General features: G+C 34.0%; 2 protein-coding genes across 4 annotated transcripts; one reads left to right on the top strand and one right to left on the bottom strand.

The window, feature by feature from the left end:
- Window positions 1–6475: 6475 nt before the first annotated feature.
- gdpd3b (glycerophosphodiester phosphodiesterase domain containing 3b) lies at window positions 6476–14989 on the top strand. 3 transcript variants are annotated; one of them, XM_051914154.1, is made up of 10 exons: window positions 6476–7223; window positions 9042–9084; window positions 9175–9310; window positions 9384–9429; window positions 9529–9647; window positions 12591–12680; window positions 12814–12947; window positions 14474–14533; window positions 14623–14674; window positions 14763–14989. In XM_051914154.1, exons 1-10 carry the CDS (start codon window positions 7079–7081, stop codon window positions 14904–14906), a joined length of 969 nt encoding a protein of 322 aa, XP_051770114.1. In that variant the 5' UTR covers window positions 6476–7078; the 3' UTR covers window positions 14907–14989. The 3 variants fall into 3 exon arrangements, with proteins under 3 accessions (XP_051770114.1, XP_051770115.1, XP_051770116.1); XM_051914155.1 differs by having other exon boundaries at window positions 14474–14840; XM_051914156.1 differs by lacking the exon at window positions 6476–7223 and having other exon boundaries at window positions 9046–9310.
- A 435-nt stretch (window positions 14990–15424) lies between these two features.
- nif3l1 (NIF3 NGG1 interacting factor 3-like 1 (S. cerevisiae)) lies at window positions 15425–20837 on the bottom strand. Its single transcript, XM_051914149.1, is given in 7 exon segments — window positions 15425–15747; window positions 15866–15949; window positions 16889–17027; window positions 19181–19294; window positions 19373–19539; window positions 19616–20248; window positions 20730–20837. Coding segments are annotated over 6 exon segments (1308 nt in total). The 5' UTR covers window positions 20235–20248; window positions 20730–20837; the 3' UTR covers window positions 15425–15562.
- Between the last annotated feature and the right edge of the window lie 824 nt (window positions 20838–21661).

Raw genomic sequence — 21661 nt, 5'->3', positions numbered from 1 at the left:
GACCCACAGAAAATGAATGATATTTCTTTAATATCTTGAATAATTCTCCTAGACAGTAATGGTATTAAATGGAGACTATCACTGAAGTCTTCCACTACTTAGATGTTCTTCCCAAGAAAATTACCATAGTAATCTCATATGTCTCCTTGCATGTGGCAAATTTATCCAAAACTACAACATAAACAATTTGTCCTGAGGGTATATATTAAAACAGCATTTTTTCCCCCCCAAAATTATGATAAAAAATATGAGCTATAACAGAGACAGTACAGTATGATTAAAAACAACAGTGACAGTTGAGATTTTTATTCATTCATGGTACACTTTACAGTAAATTTGTTTTCAAAGAACTCAGATTAGTTATCCATTAGCTATTATGCTACAAATGTACAGTTTTTGTTTATTAATCTAGGTTAATGTTAATTTATAAATTATTGTTTATTTTTTATTCAAGTTCATTCATAATATGCTAACTAATGTGAATTTATAAAACTTTAAATTGTTAAAAATGTATATGTAGAATATAACAGTACCATTAACCTAATACATTCTGTAGAATATTGTTTATTTTTATTTCATGGTAGCTATTACGTTAATGTTATATACTATAATACAATATTTTCCAAAAGTGTGTGTATACACATTTGGAATATTATGTTATGTTACGTTTTATGTTATGTTAGGTTACGTTGTTTATGTTATATGTTATGTTATGTTATGTTATGTTATGTTATGTTGTTATATGTTGTTATGTTATGTTATGTTATGTTATGTTATGTTATGTTATGTTATGTTTTATGTTATGTTATGTTATATGTTATGTTATGTTGTTATGTTTTATGTTATGTTTGGTTAGGTTAGGTTAGGTTAGGTTATATGTTATGTTATGTTATGTTATGTTTTATGTTATATCTTATGTTATGTTATGTTGTTATATGTTGTTATGTTATGTTTTATGTTATGTTATGTTATATATTATGGTATGTTATATGTTATGTTATGTTATGTTATGTTATGTTATGGTATGTTATGGTATGTTATATGTTATAGTATGTTATATGTTATGTTGTTATATGTTGTTATGTTATGTTATGTTATGTTATATATTATGGTATGTTATATGTTATGGTATGTTATATGTTATGTTATGTTATGTTTTATTTTATATGTTATGTCATGTTATGTTGTTATGTTATGTTATGTTATGTTATGTTATGGTATGGTATGTTATATGTTATAGTATGTTATATGTTGTTATGTTATGTTATGTTATGTTATGTTATGTTATGTTATGTTCCAGCATTCCCATGACCTTATAGGACAAGTGGTTTGGAAAATTGATATTACATGATATATATATATTATACTATACTATATTCATTATTGTTTTGATTTACGTGAGTGACATGCTCACAAAAGAACTTTGTCTTTCTTGGAAAACGAAGACTTTGTGGATCTTCCACCTAACTGAGCTGATGTAAGGTCGATTTCCCACAACAAAAGAGGAAGGTCAAAATGAAAATGAACGCCAACACTTATATGATGCAATGGCACAACCATATATGGACTGTCTGTACTACTACCGCTATCCATATATGGATTTAACATTGACCAAATGAGGAATACTGGATTTATAGTTAGGTAATAAGGAAAGGATTTGATATTTTATTTAACGTTGGCCTTTGCCCTCAGCTCAGTCCTTCATTCTCAGTTGGTGGTGAGGGGTGGGTTGCAGGTGGAGGCGTATGACAGACAGTTTGGTCTTACTGCTGCAGTTTGGTCTCTAAAGTAAACACAAGGGTTTAAGCGCTGCATACAAATGTCTTTTAAAAAGCAGCAACTGCTTTGGATGATGACACTCTTTTTATTAAACTGTCTACACTCTTAAAAAAGATATAGTTCTTTAAATGTTCTTTACACATTATAATAGTTCTATTTAGAACCATATCATCCTGAAGAAATGTTTTTTGCTTTGAGTTTAGGGTTCTTAATTCAAGCTTTCAAATTGTTTTGTACCAATCATTTTTAGAATTTTAACAGAACATGTAAGTGTGAGCAGCTCTGTTCAGTTGAGGATTATACTCTTCTCCAAGCAAGTAAGTGACTGGATAATGAATGTATGATCCATATTGTTAGAGTTCGCAATTATTACTTGGGTTTATGAATAAACATGCTTAGTCACAAAAACATTAAAACTATTCCATGACATTTTCTTTGTAACACTGAATCTATGGTTTTGTGACGAACGTTTAACATCCATGGTATACTTTCATTGTACAAAAGGTTCTTTAAAGTGGAAAAAGGTTCCGTAGATCATTAAAATGTTCTTCACATTAAGAAAAAATCTGAAAGGTTCTTTGGGGAATCAAAAATGATTCTTCTATTGCATCACTGTGGAAAACTCTTTTTAAAACCTTTATTTTTAAGAGTGTACTGCTATTCACAATGGTTCTGCTACCGGTACAAGCCGAAGAACCCTAATCTGGTACTGTTTAGATCCATTTTCCTAAAAGTGTGCCATAAAAAGACATATTCTGATGTCTTAACATCTACAGACAGCCAGTCCCTAACAGCTCAGCAGACTGCTTCAGCATTACTTCACCTTAACATTGTTGTTGTAGTTGTTGTTTTTGTTGTTCATTCACAGGCACGTGATAAAGTGAGGGCTGTGAGAGCGAGGGGAAGTGGAGGTGTCCGTCTCAGAGGGGGGTGGATGTCATTACTGCCAACAGCGTGTGTCCGTTTCAGAGTTTACAGGGACTGTAAGGCCTAATGGCAGCTAATGTGTTTATGAGTGCCCAGGTGTGTGTCTTTAAGCAACAGTAGCACATCGGGCTCCATCCATGCTACACTAGCTGTAACGAGGCTGTTTTAGTGTAAGGATGGTGAATTGTACCAAGTTTAAATCCACTAACCATGTTATTAAAAAGCTGCTGTGCCTGTTAATTCCTACAATAGATTTCAGGAGGTCGATTTGACATAGATATGCAGCTTCACAACTGTTAAATCAGTTGTTAAATGGTAAACTTTTAAATGGTAAACTGTTACCAAGTTAGCATACCATTACAGTGAAAAACTAGAAATGGTTTAACATCACATTATATGTAATTTATTTGTTTTTAAGAGTGAATGATTGTTACTTGAACTAAAGTGCTTTAAATATTTTAAAATATAAAAACATTTATTATTTATTCCTTTTTTCTTCTTTTTTTTATGTATATATTCTAATTTTATTTACTTATTTACACCATTTTAACTGTGGTTGAACCTTCTCATATGTCCTTTTATTTTAGTTTGGGATCATAGGGTGTTGGGTAAGATGTGAATGTTGTAAAATGAAAAAGTGCAATTTTGCAATAAAAATATAAAACCATTGCCCCTTAGTTTCACTTCACACTCACAAACTCGTTTCATTTTGTTCATTTGTTACAAAACGAACTCAGTGTTCATGAAAATCTTTAAAAAATTATGTGACTAATAAATATAAAAGGGTTTGGACAGGCCAGAGGTATTTTTTATCCAACGTGATCTCATGAGAATACGTGTGTATTTTTACGTAAATTGTGGTTCTACCACACGTACATTTACTTACGTTTTCATACACACAAAAACGTACAACATTGACGTATTTAGAGGACTAAAACGTAAAAATACTTACGTATTAACAGCAATAAAAACGTAAATCATGTAACGTAAAGTGTGAATGTATATGAATTTCCATGTATTAATATTAAAATCGTGGCTTTAATGATTAAATGTTGTTTTTAGTCGAATTTATTGAAAGCAGTTTACTCATCTACTTAATATGAAATAACATTTCTGTTCGTGACTAGTGCTGCTCGTTTCGGAGGATTGCATAATGTTAAACAAGACTACAATTTAAAACCTTACGAATAAATTTTCTGTAATTGTTTAACCATTTTGTAATATTTAGTTTGTCTGCTGTGCGACACAGAAGGCGTTTTCTCCTATGCAGTGACTGACAATACAACCATAACACAACATAAATTCACAAATCACATCAATTTTATTTGTTCGCTGTACTCCCAATCTTTAGAATCCATATGTTTGTAAGGAACAGATCCAAATTCAGCCCTTTATCCATCGATCTTCATTTTGATTCTCAGCAACAGCGACCGTCACAGTCAAAGCTCGCGCTCGTTATGTTTCAAATTTGAAAGTAGCGCCACCCTCGAGAAGCGTTACGACATGGTTTACGGCACTGATATCGAACGCTCATTGGTTCTCACCTGCTTCGTCACAGATTGCGACATGCCGTGTTTCAGTGGATTGACATTTGAAATGAGTGTCGCGCCTTCACGCAGAGAAGCCGGATTCATCATATTTTCATGGATTAATAAGTTAAATTCTGCTCTGTACCCTATAAAAACTATTACCGCCAGAGAAGACTGACTGGAACTCATCATCATTTGAACTACTTTTGGTACCACTTTTGACATTTTCGCAAAAAAAATAAATTATTGTGATTACGCTTGTTTGTCTGTCACTCTTTTATTTATATTAGTAGGTAGTTTAAAGAAATGGTTATGGGTAGGTTTAGGGGTAGGTGTAGGATTAGTGGCTCAAAATATCGTTTTAATGTTATATTTTTACTAAAATTGTCATTTTCCTACACATTTCTGCCCATTATGTTTTATTCTTTTAACATTCTGTATAAAATGGGTAGGTTTTTAGGTTCGGGATGGGGTTTAGGGATCTTGCATTTATCTACAAAACGATAAAAGGGAAATTATACATATATCTTTAAGACATGATAAGATTCGTAAATATTTTACGTTTTTTTCGCTGTAAAAACGTAAGTATTTTTACGTTTTATTGCCATAATTACGTCAATATTGTATGTTTTAGCACCTTTCTAAACGTACAAAAATGTACGTTTTGTGTCTTTGAAAGTTACGTATTAATACCTACGTATTAACAATGAGACCAGGCTGTTTTATCACACCGTACCTGACAAAAGATCTCAAAGAAGGTGTTTTGTGAAACAAAAGTTCTTGTTTTGGACTATTTGACTTACTGTACACAGAATGAGTGAAGTATCATGTATTAAGTATTAAATGGATTTACAATCAATTACTGTTGAAAAAATACACGGTAAAAAAACATTTTTACTGTAAATTACAAATTCTACAGTAAAAACCTGTTACTCTAAGTTTCTTTATGGTTGAACATCACATCATATGTAGTTTTACTCTAATATAATGTACAACTTATGATTTTTTTTTTGCAAGAAAAACTATGAACTATCATATAATTTACACTGAAAAACAGTAAAAGCACATTTCCAGAATCCCTGCATGACAAATCACATGATTACATTTTATTTAAATAGTGTTGTTTCTTCTTTTTTTTTACCATTTGCTGTTTTTTTACTGTAAATTTAACAATATTGAGCTGGTCGGTATGACCTGATAACTTCTTAAATGCCAACCTGTTGAAAAGGTTAAACAAGATATTGTAGCGTTTGTGATTTCATGTAAACTGTCTGATGTAGTTTGAGAAAGTACACTTAAGTTTTTTTATTCACTCAGTACAGCGATGTTGTTCTGAGATTCAGTCATCTTCTGTTCAGGTTTGATTCTAACACGATAGCCAACTACTGGAACATTTCATAAGCTCAACATACAGATTTACAAAATATAATTTGTACAGTCCAACACATCAGCCAAAGTTAGTCAATATGTTCAGGTCATATTCAGGTCAAATATGTTGTGTTAAATACTTGGCAAAGGTGTATGAAACTTATCTTTAACTCTGCTTGCATAGTTCCACCTTTCAAACAACACAAAGATATCCAAGCAATTATGTTTAATTCATCAAATTCTTAAAAGAGCTTGTACACCCCTTGTAAAAAGAAATGTGCTTAATTTGAATGAACGTGCACTTGTAGTGTACTTGCATGACTGTTTCTTTTAAACCTTTAAACAACTTTGCACTTTAATGCCATATTAAAACTTTACCTTATAAAGTATCATTACATTTAATAATCGTTTGTCATGTTTTAAAGAAGTGCTGAATAACGTAAAGTACTTGATTATAATTTCAACTGTATTGTGTTAAAACAATATGTAATTAAACATTTGTAATTAAGCTGTAATTTAGTACATTCAAGATATATTAACTTTAAATGTAATATCAAACACACACTACAGTTAATCAAGAACTTGTGTGCTGCATGTTAGTCGACACATTGAAATAAGCATACCTTAAAATATGAAATATGGTTAATATGGTCATTTTTTTTTATATAAGTTATTATTTTCAATGTACTAATTTGCAACTTCATCATTACAAATGTGTAATTATAAATATATTTAAATGCATGACATAGAAGTTTCAATAGATGTGAATAAAATATAAAATTTCAAAAATATGCTAAAGTTCTTTTTCACAAGGCACACACCATATATGAACATTATGACATAGGGGATTTTCCTGCCATCATGACAAACAAAATGGGATGAGGTTTTGCATGTCTTCACATGTTTGTCATGAATTTCTTAGAAAATTCTCATCATGCGTTACTCCAACAGTCTTGGTTTTATTAAGCAGAAGTGGACTTTGTCAAGTCAGAAGGTTACATTCATGTGGCACCTTTGAGACAATCTGAAACTGTGACCACAAACCATGACAGTTCAGATAAGGGATAAAAAGTCAGCCTTTTTACTGGGATCACAAAAACAAATGATTCTTTTTTTCAAGGTTTCCAGTATTATAGTTTCACAATCTCAACGGAAGTATAATAAGGTGTGAGATTTGATATCTTAATTCTCAGTCAAACCCCATTTCTTTCTTTCTTGCCGTTATGATATCAGCATTGAACTTGACCACACACCCAATCGTCATGCATGATCACATGTTCAGTTCCACAGGATGAATGCTATAAAACCTGCATAGGAAAAGAGCAAATCAGTACTGAACAGCATAAAAACAGGTGGAAGACTTTAAGGAGCTGCTGATACTGTAAACAGAGCACAGATATTTGCTTTCTTGAAACTCTAACTTAATTATATCCGGGTCTGAGAGTCAAAGTGCAGTTAGTGAGCGAGTTTTCAGAATGGAAGCGCTGACCGGGATTCTTCTCCTCTGCTTGGCTGTTGGAGTTTATATTGTTTGTTCTCTGTACCTGCTACAAAATCCATGTATCCTTCATAAGAAGAAACAGCTGGGATTCCACTGCAGACACATTTCACACAGAGGAGGCAAGTGGATTTATTTCTTCTGAATTGTTTTATTGCTTTGACTTAAATAACTTTTTGGAATAAAATTCTGGGTATACAACTGTTATGTTCCGAGTCAAATTGTCCCTTATTAAATTCAATACAACTCACCAAAAATCACACTAAAAAAAATTGTGTAAAAATTTTGCAAATACATGTAGCAGTCACGAGAGTATTAGTAGCCTGTTTAATATCTACCAACACTTTATTTTGATGCTCATCAACAGACATTTTACTGACTATAAGTAACTTTGGAAGTGCATGTCATCTTATTCTGTTAACCCTGTAGCAACACATAATGTAATAAGTATTACATTATTATTGCAATATTCATAATGTAATAATTTTCTCAAAACATAATAAAATCTTGAGCTCATAATGTAATAACAATTTTTACATTCTGAGAAATTTATTACATTATGAACTCACCAAAAACATGTCATATTTTCATAATTGTAATAGCTTTTAAAACAGTATGTACATTTTTAAAAATCTAAATCCAGTCTTAAACTACCTGCAAAATTCAACATTTAAATATTAAACATAAAAAAATAATTAAACATAAAGCACTTTACAGTACATTTTAAAACTCTAAATCCAGTCTTAACCTGCCTAAAAAATCCACCAGATTACTGATACTACTACTATTATTATATAAAGTATTACTATTTTTACTTCTACTTCTTGTATACATCCGGTATACATACTGTTAAATGACAGTGTTAAATACCAACACTGTGTAAAAATGTTGTAAAAACTCCCACAATATCAATATAGCAATGAGGTGTGTGTGTGTGTGTGTGTGTGTGTTGCATTACACAGGTAGTTTAAGACTGGATTTAGTTTATAAAAGCTACTTAAATGCCCTAATTGAACTAAGGCCTAATAATAATGTAATACTTATTACATTATGTGCAGTTATTACATTATGAGTTGCTACAAACCCTAAACCTAACCAAAATAAGTTAGTTAGTTGATACATTGTTACTTGAAGTTAATAGAATGTCTAAAGTTGACTCAAAATGAAGTGTACACTCTAAAAAATAACTCTAAAAATATGGAACAAATTTACACACTAAAATTCCATTTTCCACTGAAACAGTAATATACCATAAAAAACAATGCAATCTGGGTAATATTTGTCGTTTTTCGAGAAAGTATCCTATAGGTTACTTTTTTGAAAACAACAAATAATATTACCCAGAATGCATTGTTTTTATGGTATATTACTGTTATTACTGTTTGGAAAACAGTATTTTACTGTTTCATTTCATGTTTTTTAGTAATTTTTTAGTGTAACCCTGTTTATATATATATATATTTGTTTTTCACAAAATGTGAATATTATATATTTAAATTAAATATATAAATTAAAATATTTTTTATTTTAAAAAAACTTTTTGTTGTATTTTTGAATGTTTTCCTGAAGTTCAGCATGGCGTAAGTAACACCAAGATCATGGGTTCAAATTTCAGGAAAATTCACATGCATGAACTGATAAAAAATGAAAGCCTTCAACGCAGCATACATTTATTCAAATAAAAGTATCCGCCAAATTCATAAATGTAAATACCCTCAAGAGAGTAGTTGAGAAACTGACAAAATACTTTTTTTGGGGGTCTGTACATCTGCCTTTAACCATTAAATTTGCATGTCGTACACACATTCCACAACATCTTAGGTGAAATCTATATTTCCAACAACTCAAAAACACCCGGAACATAATATCATTCATTTAGTCTAAATACACTAATTATTGTAGACTTAGACTGTTTTTTTTTTTTTTTTTTTTGTCTATAGGGTCTGGAGAGAAGATAGAAAACACAATGGAAGCATTTAAACAGTGAGTTTCTCTTTTTGCCATATCTATTTTCCTTCCATTCCTCTCTCCTTTTCTCCACTTAAACCATCTGTTTGTCTCATCATGTGATAGTGCTGTCGATGTGGGCACTGAGATGTTGGAGATGGATGTTTACCTCACACTGGATGGCTGTGTTGTGGTTTCACATGATAATAACCTTTTGAGAGAAACAGGATATGACAAAACAATATCGTCTCTTAGATTCCAGGTAGTCATTTTAACCATTAATCTTTCTCTTCTCATCTCCCTGTGATTTGTGACAGCTATTTTGTATCTTTCAGGATTTGCCTCTCTATAAAGAGCGACTTGAGGTCACATTTTATGTTGGTAAGTCTTTTGTTACGATTCTATACTGTCCACTTGTACAATATTAAGTGCTTTAGAGTAATTAATATATGAAATGTGCAATACATTTCCCTGTGTTAGGACACTACAGTACAGGGAAGGACAGGAAGTTTGTGTTGCTGGAAGATGTCTTCAAGGAATTTCCCAAACTGCCAATGTTGCTTGAGATCAAAGAAAACAATGACTTGCTCATTCAAAAGGTGAGATCATTTTTGCAATATTTAATGTCTTCTAACTGGTTCAACTGTCATTTATTTCACATTGCTGAAAGAGCGTGTTTCTAGATCACCATCCACCACTAACAAATTACTTGTTTTTTTAATGCTAAAAAAGAACATTCTATTTAGCAGGCTTTGGGTGTGTATAGTATGAATGTAATGTGTTCACCATGTTGTCATTATCATGTGTAGTTCAGTTCAACTTAGAACATGTACTTCATGTGGTATCATACAATAACTTGTTTTGTTAAGATGAAATAAACTATTTAAGATTACTGATTATCAGTGGCATAACTTTGTTTTAAAAAGTGGGTGGGACAAGAATGTGTGTGGTGGGGGATGGGGTATTGTATTATTACAATAATAAATGCATATAATTTATTGACATAGACCTCATGTTTCATCTGATAATTTCATCCTTAAATCTACTATAATACAATATACTGTTAGTCTCGAGAGTATTTTCATTAGTCAATAAAAACGTGGATCCGCATTAAGTACTAGATTGTTCTGATGAACTAGCGGTAAAACTTTTGTTCAGCATGCTAGAGGTTCTGGGTACGGAGCCCCGCACATGACATGCAAGAAAAAATAAATAAATTGTGCGCACGATTTACTAATTTGTTCCCTCGATTTATAAATCATGTGCATGGAACAAAATAGTAAATCATGTGCACATTTTAGTAAATCGAGGGAACGAAATAGTAAATCGTGCGCACGTTTTAGTAAATCCAGGAAACGAAATAGTAAATCGTGAGCTCGTTTTAGTAAATCCAGGAAACGAAATAGTAAATCGTGAGCACGTTTTAGTAAATCCAGGAAACAAAATAGTAAATCGTGAGCACGTTTTAGTAAATCGAGGGAACGAAATAGTAAATCGTGCGCACGTTTTAGTAAATCGAGGGAACGAAATAGTAAATCGTGAGCACGTTTTAGTAAATCCAGGAAACGAAATAGTAAATCGTGAGCTCGTTTTAGTAAATCGAGGGAACGAAATAGTAAATCGTGAGCACGTTTTAGTAAATCGAGGGAACGAAATAGTAAATCGTAAGCACGTTTTAGTAAATCGAGGGAACGAAATAGTAAATCGTGAGCACGTTTTAGTAAATCGAGGGAACGAAATAGTAAATCGTGCGCACGTTTTAGTAAATCGAGGGAACGAAATAGTAAATCGTGAGCACGTTTTAGTAAATCGAGGGAACGAAATAGTAAATCGTGAGCACGTTTTAGTAAATCGAGGGAACGAAATAGTAAATCGTGCGCACGTTTTAGTAAATCGAGGGAACGAAATAGTAAATCGTGTGCACGTTTTAGTAAATCGAGGGAACGAAATAGTAAATCGTGACCACGTTTTAGTAAATCGAGGGAACGAAATAGTAAATCGTGCGCACGTTTTAGTAAATCGAGGGAACGAAATAGTAAATCGTGAGCACGTTTTAGTAAATCCAGGAAACGAAATAGTAAACCGTGAGCTCGTTTTAGTAAATCGAGGGAACGAAATAGTAAATCATGAGCACGTTTTAGTAAATCGAGGGAACGAAATAGTAAATCGTAAGCACGTTTTAGTAAATCGAGGGAACGAAATAGTAAATCGTGAGCACGTTTTAGTAAATCGAGGGAACGAAATAGTAAATCGTGTGCACGTTTTAGTAAATCGAGGGAACGAAATAGTAAATCGTGCGCACGTTTTAGTAAATCGAGGGAACGAAATAGTAAATCATGAGCACGTTTTAGTAAATCGAGGGAACGAAATAGTAAATCTTGCGCACATTTTAGTAAATCGAGGGAACAAAATAGTAAATAGTGAGCACGTTTTAGTAAATCGTGGGAACGAAATAGTAAATAGTGAGCATGATTTAGTAAATTGAGGGAACGAATTAGTAAATCGTGTGCACCTACTATTTTTTTCCTGCATTTCATGTCCGGTGCTCCGTATCTGGGATCTAATCTGCCCTCGCATAGTGTTTTTTTTTTCTCATTAAAACCAAAGATGTTCATCAGTGATTGGCTGAATCCCAAATGGCAGACTTCTATGCACTTTCGGTCTTGTGGACTTACAATGGCTGCCGTGTATGCGTGTCTGTTAAGTCCACGAGACCGTAGGGTGTCCCATTCATCATTTTAAGTTTCAGAAGGGTGCTCGCGAGCGCCCCCTTTGCGGCCGCTATGCGCCCTTGATGCGCACTTCCCTAAATTTACTCTCCTAATGCAGGCCCTTGCAAAGCATGCTGGGAACTACAGATCCACTGTCCACTGTAGTTCCCAGCATGCTTTGCAAGGGCCTGCATTAGTAGAGTAAATTTAGGGATTAAGTGTTATCTTATGTGTTTTTCAGGGAAAGGGAAAGATATTGGTAGTTTATGTTACATTCAGTTATGTTGAACATTTAGGAGTTTCTGTTATTGAATGTTGTAGTTGTGCTGAAGAGCGCTGTCAATTGCAATTTTCACTTTGATGCAACATAATGTGTATAATAACCCCAAATCACAATTTCTTATTGAAGCAAGATTCAGCAAGGAGCAGGTGCGCATGTGTCGAATGTGTCCATCCTGAGCTTTATTGGAAATTGTATGCTGGGTCAATGTAACTCAATTAAGTCAAAACAGCATTCCCTTGTTTTATGTTATATAAACCTGATTGAAGTAATTAGAATTTATAGGTAGAATCAGTACAAATACCTCCTTAAAGTTAAAGCATCAACTACACATGTTCACTTCTTACAGTGATCGTGTGCACACGTCAGAATCTCGCCGGAAATAGGTCATCCGGGTACTCAGTAGGTCACAAGGTCATCGCTTACTGACCTGCAAGTTCTTTCAGTGATATTCAAGCTATTTGTATTTATTTATTTTCTTCTCCCACATTTCCAAATCAAAATGGACCTAATCAAATTAATAACTTGGTATCACTTTTATGTTACTGTAGGTCTCTTGTCTTGTGAAGGAATATCGCAGAGAAAGTATTACAGTTTGGGCTTCTGAAGAGTCTGCTGTTATGGCAAAATGTCAGAAGCAGGTACAGTAGTGTGTCCCTACAGGGGTCAGTAATCATAGATGTCTTAATAAAAAATTCCAAGCATTTTATCTAGTGCTATAACCTTACTGTAAAAGATATTTGGCTTATCTTATTTTTTTCTACGTGTGTGTAGAACCCATCCATACCCTATATGTTCACTATGAGGCGTGGAATACTGCTTTTATTCCTCTTCTATACTGGGCTCCTTCCCTTTTTCCCTCTGGGTGAAAGTATGCTGCTGTTCTACCTGCTCAGGATTATCAACAGGTCAGTCTATAACCTAGTTTTAAAAGTGGGAAGGACTGAAATTTCATAACTGTCAATGTTTTCTAAAATGTTTGTGGTTATTGGTGGGTTTGAAGGGAAATCTTCAGGTATGTTTCTATGATTTACAATAGGGTTCCATTTGTAACATTGGTTAACTACATTAATTAATGTTAACTAATACTTATAAAGCATTTATTTATCTTCGTTAATGCCCATTTCAACATTTAACAATGCATTAATATAAAAAAAATTGTATCTTTTAATATTATTTCCCTAAAACTCTTTCCCTGCCAGTGTTTTTATTTTATTTTTTTTTATTTTTTGAAGCCAGCATTTTTGATCAATTTCACTAAATTTTCATGGCCCCCAGAAAATTTTGTTACATGAAAATATGAACATGCAAAATGTCAAAAGAAAGAACAGAACCTCTGCTTTAAAAAAAAAAAAAAAAAAAATCTAGCTTCATGCAATTCAGTTTTTATCAACACTTTAATGTGGGTAAATTTCATTAAAAAAAAAGCAACATTTTGAATAAAAAGGTGAGAATATTTTGTAATTGTCAAAGTCTACATCTGGATCAGATTCAGAACAATGATCAAAACACAGATGGAGTAGATCGAGTCCATCAACACCCTCAAATCTTCACAGTCCTGTACCTCGTCCTGGGTCGACATTTCATTCAGTAATATTAGGCAGTTTTTATTTATATGCTTTTTGATCACGTTATTCGTCTGTGTTTTGATCTGGGAGTTTTGTACTCTTTCAGAAGATGCGTAATAACACATCTATTTTTCGTAAATTTCAGTAAATGGTGGGGAAATATGGAAGCTTGTTTCCGTCACAGAATTAAAAAAAAAAGTAAAAGATAATTGCGACTTATTGTCTCACAGAACTGACTTTTTTTCCTCGCAATTCTGACTTTTTTCTTGCATTTGTGAGTTTATATCTCGCAATTCTGACTTCTTTTCTCAAAATTGTGAGAAATAAAGTCAAAATTGCGAGATGTAAAAAAAAAAAAAAAAAAAAAAAAAATCAGAATTGAGAGACAAAGTCACAATTCTCTTTTTTTATTTTTTTATTCAGTGACGGAAACAAGCTTCCATAGGGAAGCGTTCTCATAAATTACGGAAAGTTCTGCCAATGGCGGGTAAAGTTAATAGACCTGAGCTAACATGAACTAATAAATACTTCAATAAACAATATACAAATAAACATTTATGAATCTTAAAGAGATATGCTGATTATAAACAATTCATTCAGTACCTAACAGAATTAATAAAAAAAGTACTCTTGGTACGACTTAAGGTTCCGATAAGGTTCCATTTGTTAACTACATTAGTTAAGATTAACAATGAAAAATACTTCTAATACTTCCAAAAGTCTGTTAGCAGTAAAGGACCTGAGACCTGTAACAAATGTATTAACCATTGTTAGTAAATGTTAGTTAAGACCTTTTTGTAAAGTGTTACTGTTTTGCCACACATTGCATTTGACTAATACTAATGCAGTAGTTATGTGTTTCTCAGGACTTATATTCCAGAGGAATCCTATCTGAAGAACAGATTTGTTGTGTGTCTTCTTCAGAAGTAAGTGACATTCATCTAACAAAGAGCTGTCAAATAGTTTTTCACCCAGTCTTGTGATGTGTGATTGTGTTTATCGATGCTTTCCCTAGGTTGTTTATGCGAAAATCTTTGTTTAAACACTTGGTCAAGAGGGGCATGCAGGTGAATATGTTTTCTCAGTTGTGTAAAGCTAAAAACGGGTCCAAGCCAAAGCAAAATCATTTATTTCATCTCATTTTTGGCATCTCAGGTGCAGCTGTTTGTGTGCAATGAAGAGAGCGATATGGAAGCTGCATTTGCAGTCGGAGCTACAGGCGTTATGAGCGACTACCCGACCCTCCTGTCAAACTACCTCAAAAAACACCCTCAACCTCCACCTCCTGCTATTTATTAGCTCAAAGGGCATGATAAACATTGCCTTTGAGTAAGAATTTTATCCATCTTTTTCCTACACATAAAGCTTTGCGGGAATTATGGGAGTAAAGCACTTTCTGTCATTTTAACAGATAACAAATTGTATTTACGTTCTATAGATTCCAGTAAACATTGCTGATAGGGATTAGCAGTGAAAAAGCAGATAAAATTATTTTAAAGAGGCCATGTAAAAAAACTTTGAAAAGATCTGAGAAAGAGTGAGATTTTTAGTTCATTCCAGTAAATTAAAATGGTATTTTACAGGCAAAACATATAATGCAATGCAATATAGTGATGATTGAGAGATTTACACAACAGTCCTAAAAAGCCTGATGTATCATATTTGATACTCACATTTTAATGATTTTTCTAAAAGAATGATTTGTGGACAATCAAGTAAACCTAAGTTACTTCAGTCCAGAAAGTGTTCAACTTGAAATATTACTAACAATATAAAAGTTGATACAATATGATACAGCAGGGTTACAACACAGCAGACTCATTCAGTATACGTTTATTTTACTTGTTTATAGGACAATGTTACATTTGCATTTACAACCTTAAGCTCCGACAATGAATATTCTTTAGGATATCCATAAATACTGTATGACTAAATGGCTGTGTGATCGGTTGAGATCAAATCACCTGTAGCGGATCTCGGTCTCTTTGAGAGATCACTATGTTAACGGTGTCGCCCAGTCGTGCAGCCAGTCTGTCTCTGAATACAGTCAGGAAGCCTCTCTCGCTGTTACTATGGTCACTGAGAATCACACTCGTACCTTTAGAAACCGCATCTAGAACCTCATGATGGGACATCTCACCTGAAAATGAGAAAAATAAGCTTGGGTTAACTGCATTTTTTTGTACTTCTATTATTTGTATTGACTTCAATAAATTGATGAACATCGGATTTTTGTTTTTGTGCCATTTGTGACATACCAGTGATGTAGAGGTCTGCTTTTACTCCCTGTATGACAGACGCTCCAGACCCTGCACATACTGCAACCGTCTTCACCATAGAGTCTAGAACATCATATAAATGCAGATCTGTTATGACAACTCTCGGAGTGTTTGGCATGGTAATGGATATGACAATGTTGATATGTTTGGTCTTGGCGGAACAGATCTGCTACGCTGCTGCTGCGGAGCAAGTACGGGATGATTACTATGATGACAAGAGGCTTGCTCAACCAAATTTTACTTAGTCGGTTAGTTGCAGGGAAAAAAAAAAAAGTCTGTGATGGACAAATTGTTAACATGGCTGGTCCATTTGTTAATTATGTCAGGCAGGAACTGGAGCAACTCACTCCAATATTAACGCAGATAAATATGCGCTATTACTAGGTGTGTATCCAAATACATGACGTTTAACTTAACTACAGGCGCACCTGTACCCCAGAGATGTCGAATCAGTGTGGTCAACTTCATCTTTGCAGCTGACACTCACTTAGAAAACACTACTGATTAAATTATTTAAATGTTCAGATAGTCTTCTTTCTGTTTTTTCAGACACATTCATAATCATTACTTTTGCCGGTGCGCTGTAGCAAGCTTTATGTGTGCGCTTGAGCGCTTAAGGCACATTATTATGTTTCTGTTTTTCTCTGTAATGTAGAACAATGTTACATAATATTCTTTCTCAGGCCTGACACTGAAAGCATTTTCTGATGCCATCCCACCAGTATATAGTTAAGTAATTAAATTAATATCATAAACATGCAACTAGTCGACTAATGGCTTAAATCCTAGTTGACTCGAAAAATCTTTGGTGGGGGCAGACCTAATAATTATGATAAATATTTAAAATAATATAATAATGGAAATACCAGTTTGCAATTTCAAGAAGCATAATGCACTTTGGAAGTGAAGCTGGAGCGTTCAAGCGTTCAAGGAACCTTGCATTCAAGGTAAAAATGGCCCATTCTTATGTTAAAAATAAGGTGGATATCGCTCATACCCCACCTAATGTTTTTTGGTCCCCCAGGGCCAGTCTCAAATGGGGCAAACCCAAGTGAGTCTTCATTTTCTGAACTGCTGTAGAAACAGACACTGGCTCATCCAGAACACTGAGTCGTCCTTGACCGCAACCCAACAAAGGAGGCTAGAGAACAGAAAAAGAGAAAACAATCAATAAATTGTGAGACAGGTAAAATTAGTACCTGTAATTATGCATCAGGATGTCAATTATCAAATTAAATTAAAAGTGTTTATAACACATGGTCCTAGAAATGACTTTTTTACTATTTTGTTGCAAAGAAAAGGTATGTCAATATGTCAAATACCGAGACGTTTCAGAGATGTTTTCATTCAATACTTTATGTACTGCTTAATACAGCATTTGTTTGTACAAAAATAAAGTTGAACATAAGCCTATACTATTCAAATACCCATAAAGTGAGTCTATATATTTTTATCAGTGTTGTTATGTTGATAAACATTACACTAGGGTGACCATATGTGCCATTTTCCCAGGACGCGTCCTGTCCAGGATTTCTAAGTTGCATAAAATGTCCCAGTTTTGGTTTTGTTTTCATATTTGAGGTGACTGAAAAATAATTTGACCAATAGCGTGCATTATACATAATCGACCAATCGTGGCTTGCGAGAAGGCTGGATCTACAGAGAACGGTCAAAGCATTGCAAATACGACAACATTTTAATGCATTGCATGAAGACTGTCAATAAGAACAGTGGCTTGCACAGACCTCCGTGTAGAAATCACGTTCCTAAATCGCGTTCCGGGGGCACATCGATATGACCACTTTCACGATTAAAGAGGCAAGGGCTCAAGCCATTTTAAGCAATTTAGAAATCCTGGACAGACGCGTCCTGGGAAAATGCCACATATGGTCACCCTACATTACACAATATAGCATTATGATTACATGAAAAGAGCTTTTACTGTTATAAAGCTGGGGAAAGCGGAGGGTTTCTGAAAGTGTGCCGCAACTGCTAGTGCTAACAGAAAATACTGACCAATATTTGGAGGTTGAGCAGCGAGCTCAACTTAAGGATATTAGCGGAGTTGAGTTTTGACTGTGATGTACATTAACATTCAAAAGTTTGTGGTCGGTAAGATTTTTGTAATGTTTCTGAAAGAAGTCTGATGCTCACCAAGGCTGCATTTATTTAATCAAAAATACAGTAAATAATATTGTGAAATATTATTAAAATTTAAAACGATTCTTTTCTATTTGAATATATATTTTAAAATTTAATTTATTCCTGTGATCAAAGCTGAATTTTCAGCATCATTTCTCCAGGATTCAAGGGTTAGTTCACCCAAAAATGAAAATTCTGTCATTAATTACTCACCCTCATGTCGTTCCACACCCGTAAGACCTTCGTTCATCTTCGGAACACAAATTAAGATATTTTTTATAAAATCCGATGGTTCAGTGAGGCCTGCATCACCAGCAAGAACACTCCTTTTTTCAATGCCCAGAAAGCTACTAAAAACATATTTTCAATGCCAGTGGTTCGGAGCATGAATCAAACTGCCAAAGTCACGCGAACCATTGAAGTTTCAAAACACTTATGACGTAACAAAGCCTCGTTTACTGAAATCATGTGACTTTGGCGCTCTGAACCACTGATTCGAAACAAAAGATTTGTAAAGCTTCGAAGCTTCATGAAGCAGTGTTTTGAAATTGCCCATCACTAGATATTGTTGAATAAAGTCACTATTTTGTTATTTTTGGCGCACAAAAAGTATTCTCGACGCTTTATAACATTAAGGTTGAACCACTGTACTCACATGAACAGTTTTAAATATGTTTTTAGTACCTTTCTATGCACTGAAAAAGGGAGTGTTCTTGCTGGCGATGCAGGCCTTATTGAGCCATCTGATTTTATCAAGAATATCTTAATTTGTGTTCCGAAGATGAACGAAGGTCTTACGGGTGTGGAACGACATGAGGGTGAGTAATTAATGACAGAATTTTCATTTTTGGGTGAACTAACCCTTTCAGTGTCACATGTTCCTTCAGAAATCATTCTAATATGCTGATTTGCTGCTCAAGAAACATTTTTTTTATTATTATCAGTGATGAATTTTTAGAGTTGTGCTGATTAAAATTTTTGTGGAAACTGTGATACATTTTTCAGTATTCTTTGATGAATATTAAGTTCAAAAGAACAGTATTTATTTGCATCATAAATGTCTTTACTGTCTCTTTTAATCAATTTAATGCATCTTTTCTGAATAAAATTTTTTTTTTTTTTTTTTTAATAAAATTGCTCATGTTTTCTCACCTGCTGGACTTGTGTGATGTTCAGGGATTTGCTTGCATGTGGATTTGAAACCAGAATCTGCACAGCAGCAGTTAGCGCTGAACTATTACAGGTTAGGTTCACCTGCTGCCCTCACTTTCATTTCTGAAGATGAATATGGAGCAGTGTTTGAATGGATGCCATCACATATTATGGGCAAAACTACTTGCAAACATACACTTACCTTATTGTAGAGCACTGCAAGGTTTCACTGCCTTCTATGTGTCTTAGTTGCTCCAAAAGGCTGTTTAGTTCTTCTTCATTCATGGACGAGAACTCAAGCCTGTGTTTCTGTGGGCCGCAAGAGTGGGCTTGACTTAATACTGACACTTGTCCGCTGCCTGTGAATAGAGGCACAAGTAAGAATTTCTGACTCTTTGACCCACACTACAGAAAAAAAAAAGTGTTCTTTCTTACCCATTCCTCCAACTAACCAATCATTAACGCCTCCTTCAACACTGTCCCATGAAGTGTGAGGAGAGAAAATGGCAATGCCACCCTCTATTGCTCTGACAGCCAACCGCTGCTTCCAGTCCTTCTGAAGCAGGCGTTTGAAAGGTCGAAAGAGTGGCGGGTGGTATGAGACAATGAGGTCACAATTCATCGCTACAGCTTCATCCATGACGGCTGCTGTCAGGTCATTGGTTAGCAGGATAGTTTTGATTGGACGTGGATTGGTGGGCTCCACCAACAGGCCAACGTTATCCCACGATTCAGCCAATGACAGTGGAGCAAGCTGTTCGAGAACCTCAAGCACTTTGTGTAAATCCATGTGTCCAGCAGGATGGGTGAAATCAGAAAGGTAACGAATATCAGACCAGAGTACAGGAAAACAAGACCTTGAGGGAAGGGGGTGTTGAAAAGACAAATGTGGGACAAAAAGAGAAGTGAAAAACGAATGTGAGGTTGAAAAATGGAAAGAAAAAAACTGTGAAGCAGAAAGCTGTGGACTACAGAGAAATTTGCTGGTTTTGAAGGAGATGCTACAGCTCAAACGGAGAAGTTTTCCAGAAAATTCCCTACATCTGGTGAACATGAGGGAGGGAAAAGCTGTAAAAGAATAAATATCACATTTAGAAACTTATTTCTATTACCAAACATACAATACAAGTACAGGACTTTTTAGGAGCCTGCATACTGAAGGTCTCAAAGCTAAAAGACTCCCTAACTATGTTTTCATGGGTTCTTTAAGACAAAATCACGTCAATATTTACTCAGACGTTGCATATATAAATAAAATGCATGTGACATAATGTGATATATATGTTTGGCATTTGCTCCTTGAATGTCTCCTAATCACGATGATTTATAAAATAAAAGGTAATTAATTTCTCAACATGCTGTTATAGTCTGCACTGCCATCATCAGGTAACAACTTGCTACAGGGAAGCTGCACGCGGAAAAAGATTGTCAGATTAACTGCGCTGCAATAAACTGTTTAAAACACAAGTCAGAAGGATCGTCAGCGCTCTGCAGATTGAGATTACACTACGTAAACTAAACAACGTGTTATGTTACATAGAAAACTCACTGGAAATGATACTTCAACGAGCGAATGAAAGCGGCAGCTGTCAGTCGATAGAACGTGAGAACGTAATACTGCGTGATACGTCATATCCGTTCATCCGCACTTTTAATTCTTGTTCTTGTAGTTTTTTTTTTTTTTTTTTTTAAGGGGAGACACTACAGGCAAAAACAGTTTTTTCAGGCACCTGTCAATTTTGAGATTTTGCACTTTTTGGCTTTTCATAAAGTGTTTTTTCAGACTGGTGGAAAGAAAACATCCAAAATACACTTTTAAGTGTATATTTTATAGCACTTTATCTATTTGCGTCTATAGATTTAAATTACAGTAAATATCTTTAAAGGCCGTTTTCTCAAAATAAGTTTTTTCTCCTGCTCTGAGTCAGAAATCTCCACTTCAGCAGAATTTACATACACCAAACTTTATAGTTTTATTCCTATCTATATTCTGAAGGCTTTTTACAGAGGGATTTGTTGATATATAATTTGCCTGATTTTATACAACATTTTATTCCTAAAAAAAATGGCTGTTGATAGTATTTTCTGATTTATGGAGTGATAAAAAGAGATATCCAAAATTCCCTCTGTAAAAACCGTTGAATTTAATATGTCCAAAAAATTAAATGAGAATTTTGAACCTGACATCATCCAATATTCAGATTTTTGTTCTAGAAATGTATGCAAATTAGAGCATATTTAATTAGATTACGCCTCATTTGCATATTTAAACATAACATTTTAGAAAACTTGTAATACAAAAAATGTTTGCAATTTTTGATGTAATCAATCAGCTGGGGTAGTATGGCGATATCTATTAATTAATTTTTTTACCCTATTCACCTGGGGTGTTTGGCATTAAGAACGGTAAGCATCTCATCCAACTTTTTTTTTTTTTTCAATGTAAGAGAATACAATAATACAAAATAAAGAAAGAAAGAA

The sequence above is a fragment of the Ctenopharyngodon idella genome, chromosome 12 (genome assembly GCF_019924925.1).
Source record: "Ctenopharyngodon idella isolate HZGC_01 chromosome 12, HZGC01, whole genome shotgun sequence".
Lineage (NCBI taxonomy): Eukaryota > Metazoa > Chordata > Actinopteri > Cypriniformes > Xenocyprididae > Ctenopharyngodon > Ctenopharyngodon idella.
This window is presented reverse-complemented; position numbering and strand designations above follow the sequence as displayed.